The 9,585-nt window shown below is 34.2% G+C and overlaps 1 protein-coding gene across 1 annotated transcript; it reads right to left on the reverse strand.

Moving 5' to 3' along the window:
* Nucleotides 1-925: 925 nt before the first annotated feature.
* LOC126723570 (protein SCO1 homolog 1, mitochondrial) lies at nt 926-5,794 on the reverse strand. The gene is made up of 7 exons (XM_050427132.1): nt 5,585-5,794; nt 5,021-5,194; nt 4,803-4,893; nt 2,910-3,122; nt 1,725-1,814; nt 1,496-1,628; nt 926-1,295 (listed from the first exon to the last, which is right to left on the reverse strand). The coding sequence occupies exons 1-7, from the start codon at nt 5,705-5,707 to the stop codon at nt 1,184-1,186; spliced, it is 936 nt and encodes a 311-aa protein (XP_050283089.1). The 5' UTR covers nt 5,708-5,794; the 3' UTR covers nt 926-1,183.
* Between the last annotated feature and the right edge of the window lie 3,791 nt (nt 5,795-9,585).

The raw sequence follows: 9,585 nt of genomic DNA on the forward strand, positions 1-9,585 counted from the left end.
TCTTCACTAGTTAAAGAGTCGGATATCTTGAATTCTTGATAATGGAGCTGACAAAATTTTAGGGTCAAACTTTTTCATAAATTATTGAGTTTATGAGTTGTAATTAGTGGAAATAAAAATGGTGGTTGTGACTTATGTGAAAATAATGTAAAATTTAGTATTTTCAAATCATGATTTTTCAACTCTGTAAATGCATAAAGTTATAAAAATAAGTTGTGATTTCATAGAATAAGTTATGAAAATAAGTTACAAATCACAACTTATATATATATATATATATATATAGATATGATAGAGTTAATCTATGGATAAATCACATGGTGAATGAATAGGATAAAGCTTCTACATTTTGCAATAGAGATAACAAAAGAGGACTTATGGTAGAAGTCAACATAAGTATATATTGGTGACGTGGACATTACACGTTAATCTTGAAAATTATATAAAGTGCAAATAATTATAGTTTAGCGTGAAAATTGTGAGTGAATATATACATAAAATGGAGAAAGAAGTGTTATTTGAGTTAGGATTAGGTAGTTCAAGTGCTCTCATATAATGGTTGGATATTACGAATACCCTTAGGATGATTGTTAATAAACCATAATAAAAAAATTTTGACATCACTTTCATAAGAAATATAAAAAGTTATCAATAATATTTATTTTTTTATCATTCTTTTAATCAAATGTTTCTAAAAATAGTTCCTAAAATTGGTTAATAACATTTCCCTTAAAAAAAATAGACCGCCAATTAACAAATTGTGCTGAATTTGTACAGAAATTTAGAACAATTTGTATGGAAATTCTAAAGTTAGGGCATTTATTGTGTCACTACTTTGCAAAACTGACAATAATGAATATCTCAGTCAGCCAATCTGCTGTTTCCATCATCACATGCAACTGATTGAAGTTTTGATTCAGTCATGAAAAATAATTCAGCTTTAAATTTATCTACCAAGAGAACACCTTGGCTTACAACAATGAACTTGGCAATCATGTAACAACAATCTAAACTTTCCAATCGCAAGTAGGACAATTACCTTCTGGCTTCTGGGCACAAAATTCATTATCGAAACTGCAACACTCCAGGAATTCAAAAAATGAAAAAGGTAGTGTCTGAAAGAAGATAGGCTTAAAAATTAACCATACAAAAGTGCTTTTAGGGGGGAATATATATGATAATACTACTGCTTCTTGTACTGCTTGATCTCTTTCACTATGCCATCTGCAAGTGCATCAACATCATTGTTTTTCCCAAAGAATTTTACAAATTGCATGTTTGGGCTCATCAAGTACCTGCACAAGATTTCCATAGATATCATCAAATTTGATTCAATGAGGATTGTTTAACAGGAACATTTATTAACAGACATTAAGTACATTAATAGTAATATAAGCCAATATCATAGATTAATTAATATGCTGATAATGATGAAGTTGATTAGGTATAAAAAAAAGGGGTATGGCATAAGAGAGCAAAAAAAGATTATACATACATGACTATAGAGTGATCGACAAGATAATCAGAATCTTCCTCTGCTGTCTTCATATAATAAACTCGATATGCACGAGCAACACTCCGTACCTCATCCGAGGTACCAGTTAACCCAATTAACTTTGGATGGAACTCTGGATAGGTAAATTGCAGAATTAAACTTCATAGTAAAAATAAGCAACTAGATCTACATAGTGCATTTAAGCAGTGTACTACATCTTAAGAATCACCTTTGACATATTCGCGTACTTGCTCAACAGTATCTCTCTCTGGATCAACAGAGATGAAAACAGGTACAATTTCAATCCCTGCTTTTTCCTCTGCAAGCATTAAAGTAAGAAACTTAGAATACAATGATCATCAATCCACCACCATGCAACCACAGCTTTTGCCATAATTATTAATCCTAGACCAGATATTGACATGGTCAAGATTCCAGGTGACCTAATCACTGTTCTTGACCAGTAGGAAGACTAAATTATACATAATATCTAGTACAATATAATACTAAACAAAAAAAAAAAAAAAACCAAAGGTTAGTCCTAAATTTTTTGAGTTTGGCTATGGATCCTCAACAAATTTGTTAGAGTCAGCCAAATGTATTGATTGTATTCATTGGTGCCATAAGAATTAATATTGCACATGGCTCACCCAAAAAGGCATGTAATGCACGATTGGAATCTTCCCATGAAATATATTCAGCCCAATTTCAAATCCCCCCCCCCCCCCCCCAATTTACAAGAATTCAATTTATAAGCATAATGGCAAATACTAGTATGGTCCATTGCATGCACTGGATCAGCCTAGGCCAGGCATCAATTCAACAATCTGACTGGCCTGGCCAGTGATGGTGTGGTTACCATCATTGAGACAATGCATAGTCCGCAAACGGAATCAGGGTAAATTTCTGAGTACCAGCTTTTGTTCCATTCAAAATGAATCCTATAATAACCTCATACCAAAAACATCAAAGACAAAAATTATGGAAAGAGTATTTGTTGTTGTTGTTGTTGGTTTTTGTGTGTGTGTGTGTTATACAAATCACATATCAAACAAGACCTTCACTTCACCCCCATTCTAAACCTGATTGCCATCTCAAAGTCACGGTGTTACAAATGTCCACTAGTATTATGTTAGAAAGTAAGGACTTCTATAAGGTTATGGACACCAGACAACATCGTAGAATAAGTCCATACGCAGAGAAAAAATGCTACCAATCACCAAGAAAATTAACTTCAGATATATCATAATATATTCAAATGCAAGAATTGTTCTTATTGTGTTATATCAGAATCAGAGCAACTAAGAGAATGTCAACATGACACGTGTTGCAGGATCAGATGGTATAAAGAAAATTTTTCACTGGCAAACTATAGATCCACCTGCTGTCCATCGAATGAACACCAGCAACTTACTTATTTTATCCACTGCAGTAGCTAACTTCTGCAGCTCGTCTGGACAGATATCAGGGCAGTGAGTGAAACCAAAATATATCAACGTCCATTTCCCCAAAAAGTCTCTATCAGTTACCTTCTTCCCATCATGGTTGATAAGATTGAATGGACCTCCAATCGCTGCTTTTCCAGCAGAAGGTCCCTGTTTCACAGCCTTTGAAGCATTGTTAATTTCTGCAGCAATATGAATTCAACAAATTCATTAAAAAAAAAAAAAAAAAAAAAGAGAGAGAGAGAAAAGAAAAGAAAAAGTTAGCATGTTATACATAAGAGGACAAGCATTTACAGTGCTGTAAATCAAGAACCAGACCACCAAACAGGCTGTTCATGAATCCAAATAACTCTGTATAATCAGCTAATGTAATTAAAATTACAATTAATATTAGGTGGTTTACATTCTTTCTTCTCCCTCTACTAAGAGTGAACATATTATTGAAAAGGAACAAGAGATAAAAGTCATATAAACATTAAAACATGTATATAGATATATAAAATATTCAATAAGTTGAGCAAAACTGCATCACAATTCAAATGCCCCAACTATATAAACTGGCTAGAACATGAGGTCCAAAGGGCTTGGCATGACTGGGTGAAGTTTTCAGGCCTTTATTTTTGTTTTGGCTTTTTTCAGGAATTCAATGGGCATACATGTACATAGTACCTGAGATATTAAATGGCATATAAGCTTGATCACAAGCAATTGACCTGGCCATCTAAAATTGCAGCCAAAAGCCACTAGGTCATGCTCCAAAATAAATTTCTGAGTGGTGTACACTTCATCATATGTATTACTTTACATTTAGAACTCAAACTATATCATTTTCCATGCATCAAGAGACACACCAAATAAATACACTGCAAAAACCCTATACACCAAATATATATATAATGGCATATAAATATAGTTTCACCAGCATTTGTATATGGGCATAAGTGTCAGTTTTCGATTGTAAACACTTTAATGTACAAAAAAAAATGCAAAGAATATTGACAAAAATTAGTCTTTTATATCTTGAACCCTGAACTCAGGTCCTTACTTTTGCATCAATGTAGTGGACCCCACCCAGCAATCATCCCTGCCCCTCTCAAATGTGTCAAACACTAAAACTTGAGCATACCAAGCACAACCAGAAAATTGGTTGCCCTTGAGTGCATTTTGGTTGAATTAACAAACTCTAGTAATCCATCTTAAAGACAAAATATTACCGAAGTCTATGCTCCAAGTGATAGCAATCATAAAAAGCATACAAAACACACAATGATCCAAGAGTGAATGTTAATTAAACAACACTTTCTTTTCATTGGTCATTTACAAACATTCCTAGTAAGTATTGAGCTTATAGCGCCACTTTTTACCCCATACTTATAGGGGAGGAAGTGCTATATGAGCTAGAGCTCATTGGCTCAATTAGCCTTGAAAATTGATGACTATGCAATTAATAAAAACTCACAGCTTCAAAATCAATTCCTAGAATACTTTGTATTCCCCCAATTAACACCGTCCTCCATTAAATGCCAGTCAAAGAATACTTATGATTGTGATACATTATGCATGATGGATCACATAACATATTTGCTTGAAAGAGGGAGACAAATAATTAGCCTCATAAACCATTTTGACACACATCCTGATGACTATCATGAGTTACCATGTAAGCCTTTCAAGTCACAGTGGAACGTGACTTGAAAGAATCAAGCATAGGATCTCAAACAAAGAATCAAGAACAGTAACAAACGAGATGCCCCAACTCACAAGACCAATTCCAAAGGCAAAACTAACAACCATATATCCCCACTCGCAAGATAATTCTACCCTCACAACTAACATATACCCAACTCACCATAGTAATCTACCTTCAATATGTTGTTTCTTCTCCCTGTCATAGTAGAAAAGCACTCCTGCTCCCGTAGCAACGAGCAAAAGAAAACTCAACCACGAAATGGGCTGTAGAAGGAGATTTGATCATTAATCATCTCAAACTAAAATAGATTTGACTAATATTAACATCGATTCGAAAAACAAAAAACAAAAAACAAAATGGCATTATATGGAGCAATGAAAAATATAATACCCCTCCACGAACGGCTCTTCCACCATCACTGCTCTTATTTGATTCCCCAGACTTTTCCCCCTCGCCCGAATTAGCATCCCCTTGATTTTCAGGATTAACAGTAGCAGTAGAAGTACTAAACAGACATCTCTGATACATTGCAAGTGACTGAATTCCAATTCCTAGAGGCAAAGCCTGAAATACAAAGTTACATATAATATTTTAAAAATCTGACTATTGGATTATACATCTTCATTGCTCTTTAACACGAGCGTCAAAGTTCTGTATTAATAAGATGTTATTTACTATACGATCCACAAACTCGTGTTTATTCAAACAAAAATGAAAAATGAAATGTAACTATTTGATAATGAGATAGTAAATAATGCAATCTAACAGTTAGATTCATTAAAATACTAATGAAATAAAGTGGAAAATGTGTAAAATCTCATGTTTTGTGTTTGGATGCTGAGAAACTGCAGGAAAAGCATGTTTCGATGTTTTTCGCAGAAGGCGAAGCGGAGAATCAACGGTGATTGTTAAACGGAAACGACGAACTTAGAGAAATTTGAGAAGAAAGCGAACCGATTGAAGAAGAGGAAGAGTTCGGTCGGGGATAGGTGGCGAAGGCATCGGCGATCGGCATTGAGCGAGACGGCTATTGAGGAAGCGGAGTTTATTGACGTTTCTGGAGATGATGGACGCCATGGATGATAGCTTGAAGAACTTCCAAACAGTCAAAAACCCACAAAAAACCCTTCCTTTGTTTTTCTTGTTAGGGGTTTTCGCTTGGGGATTGGTCGATGATGAGACCCGATATGATCTGATGGATCTCGATTCTAGGCCCTTCGCTATGGGCCTGAATTTGGGCTCGTGGCTTTGGACTCAGCCACTCCTTTTTTGGAATAAGCTGAAAGTAAAAAAAATAAAAAATTTAGTTGAATAATACAATGGGACCTATAAATAATATCAAAAAATGCAATGAGATTCATTAATAATATAAAAAAGAAGCTAAAAACTTATATAAACTGAAGCAAATAAGAAAATCCAAAACACACTCTTAGAGGCCTTTAAAAAAGAAAAAAAAGGTCCCAAAAAAAAAAGGGATAAATTCCATTAACTTATTTGAGCTAATGCTAACCACTAACCAGGTCTAAGATATTCAAAATTGACTAATTTGGCCTCTAAACGAACTTGGTCCCTAAAATAGAAAAATAAAAAAGGACTAACAGGCTAAACAATGTTTAAGATTTAAATTGGTTTTAAGAACCAAATTTGTCAATTTTGAAATATATTGGACTTGATAGGCATTAGCCCAAATTTAATAGAATTTACTAAATAAATAAATAAATAATTTTTAATTTTTGTCTTGATTAATATTTGACAATATCCTCATTATCATTTCATTTTTATGTTGTTAGAGGGGGAAATCATGCAAGCCCATGATGGGGCACCCTAGCCCAATGAACCGAGCCCAAGACTATGAAATCAATTGATCATCAAACATTATGTCGAGCTAAATGCGGCTCACCTAATCAGTGGCCCAAATATAGCTCATTGATTATGTTGAGCTTATACCATTAATGACCAAATCCCTGATTTACAACAATCTATACCAAAACAATAGGTAGATCAACATAAAGATTAGCAACCATACTCCTCCACCTAGATTACGGCCTCTACTAAAAGGCTTGCAGCACTAGTATTTTCCTCATTTTAGTGACCATAAAAAAATTTATAGATCTAAAATCTAAAATAAAATATACAAGCCAAAAAAAATAGCTCAACAACAAAAATTACCAATAAAACTAAAAACCAAATTAAGCTCAATTAACTAATTTTATCCAAAATAAATAACCTTACCCTTTAAAAAAATTCTAAACAAAAATAATTTTGTTCTTACCTACAAAAAAAAAAAAAAAAAAAAAAAATCTCAACAGCTAAGTAGCAGAATTAGAGGTTGAAATCACTGAACACAGTCAACAGTAAAATCGTCTCTCTTAACTCAAAGTTCTGGCTCCGTCCCTGATAGTGGACCTATCATAGTATTTAAGTGTAATACCACAAGGTCTTTCAATACAAATATACAATCATGGATATGATGCCCTTACTCCTTAGGCAATAATCCCTTAAATATTTAAATGGGATAAAGTGCTTTTGGGTTGTATGTTTTATCAATTTACGATATTGCCAAAAGGTTAAAAAAAAAAACCTTCAAAATTGCACAAGCAGGTAAAGTAACATTTACTTTTTATTATTATTTTATTTTGTCTGAATGTAAAGTAACATTAACTTGAAACTGTTTTCTATAGTATTAGCCATTTTGTCTATATAAACGAATAAAAAACATAGTATTCAATTTAAATAAACACTTTTCATTAACTATTGCTAAGGCCCGTTTTTCCAGCCCAGTTCAGGTAGCACAACATAAATTGTAAAACCAAATAGTGTCGGGCCCTTTATTCTTTGAACACGTTTGGATTGCTTCTACAGAGGAGCGTCTTGCGTCTGGCATTTGTATATTCGTGGGATCCACGCAAACAGTAGCTTCCAAAAATGCCAAGACTGGAACTGAAATGCATAGCTTATTTTTCTTTCAACGCACCGTTTCAATTAAAAAATCCTCCACGCATGTACACTTCTCCCACATCCGTTGGAGACACCTATTAGTTGAACAGTGTGTTTTGTGCTATTACTCATCACCCATGAAAACAAGGGCAGAGGATCACAAATGCTGGTGCGTTGGATTATCCTCTTCTCCAACGGCTAATTCCTCTTTTGAGCTCATTCTGATTTTGAGAAGACTGATATGCCAGAGATGGAATCAATGAATGTGAATGCAAAATACTCTTTTGAAATGAATTTCACCTACCCACCACACCAGTGGCGGAGCCAGGATTTGACCTTAGGGGGGGCAAAATTTATAACTAATATACATGTGTTTCCATAAACAAATACATATTGTGTATGCAGCATACAACATATGCATCATATATACAAAATATTAACCAAACTTGACAATTAAATGCCAGTAATATGAATAGTAAGTGATCATTCAATATTGAAAGATCTCCTAAAATCATTGCATATCATTATATTTTGTATATTTTATTAGTTTTTTTTTAATATATAGCCAATAAAATAATCCCCTTATATATTTTATGGAATTTTTCATGTAATTGTTTCCAAATTTTATTGCTTAATACTTTTGAAAGGAAACTTTTTTTTTTGGGATGGTATTTTCATCTCTTCAATTAAGACTTTTTCTTCTTTATTTAAGTTTATTTTTTATCATTTTTTTTTTATAAATTTTGAACTTTAAAAAATATTAATAAAGTAAAAAAAGATATGAATATAAAATTTTGATACATAAAAAAGGAAAATTTTGGGCAGGGTCAGGGGGGACAAGTGCCCCCTCTCGACCCCCCCTGACTCCGCCCCTGCACCACACTACAAACAACCATCAAAATAGAGGAGTAAGCAGAAAAAACAAACCCAGCCTTTGTTTTTCCTTCACTCGAGCTCACCTTTTTTCCGCTTGAGGCGTTGTTGCTGCCACTGTGGGTCTCTGCATTCACGGGTAAGTTGTGTCTAACTTCTCATACTTTTTGATCTGTTGGTGTGTGGTTATATTGTTTCCATGAGGCTTCAATTTGTAGTTTTGCGTTCAATGTTTATGTGTGGTTTTTGTGTTCAACGTTTGTGTGTAGTTGTTTGTGTGAGAGAGAAAGACACCATCACAAACCAACGGCCTCTGCAGGTGAAACCAACGGCCCTGCCATAGAAACACAAACACACAGTTTAATAACTAAACATGTTCAGTTAAATATCAAATACTATCACAATTCACAAACTCAAAAACTCATTTACCCAGAAATTAAACAAATGGGTTAGCAAGTGAAATTGGAAGAGGCATGAAATGGTTTTATGGGAGGAGAGGTGTTAGGCTGGGAGAGGAGTGAAATTGGAAGAGGGTGAAATGGGTTTATGGGAAGAGAGGTGTCATAGGTGGGAGAGGGGTGAAATTGGGGAAGAGGGTGAAATGGGTTTATGGAAGGAAGAGTACACTAGAGGGAACTCGATCTTCGCCAGTGTCGGATTGGGTTGTCTTCCTCATGGATTTCTCCGGTGGGCGTGAAATTCTCTTCTCAAAGACACAGGCGTTAGCTAGGGTGGGTGAGGAGTGAATAGAAGAAAAAAAAAGAGTAAAAATGCAACCCTTAAATACTTTCAGTTGAGCTACAGTACTCGGATCCAAAAATAATCAGTTGGCGTTTTTCACTTATTTGCTGTAGTGTTTTCAGTTTTAAGCCAAATTAGCGGTATCCAAACAGACCTTTTGTCTCTTTTTCTTCATGTAGGATGTAGTTCAAGCCCACATAGAAAATCCATTGGAAATATTTAGGGTCCATTTAGATACCGCTGATTTTGCTGAAAACTGAAAACATTGTAGCAAATAAGTGAAAAACACCAACTGATTATTTTTGGGTTCGAGTACTATAGCTTAGTTGAAAGTATTTAAGGGTCGCGTTTTTACTTTTTTTTTTTTTTTTTCTTCTATTCACTCCTTATCCACCCTAGCTAAC

This window comes from Quercus robur, chromosome 4 (genome assembly GCF_932294415.1).
Source record: "Quercus robur chromosome 4, dhQueRobu3.1, whole genome shotgun sequence".
NCBI lineage: Eukaryota > Viridiplantae > Streptophyta > Magnoliopsida > Fagales > Fagaceae > Quercus > Quercus robur.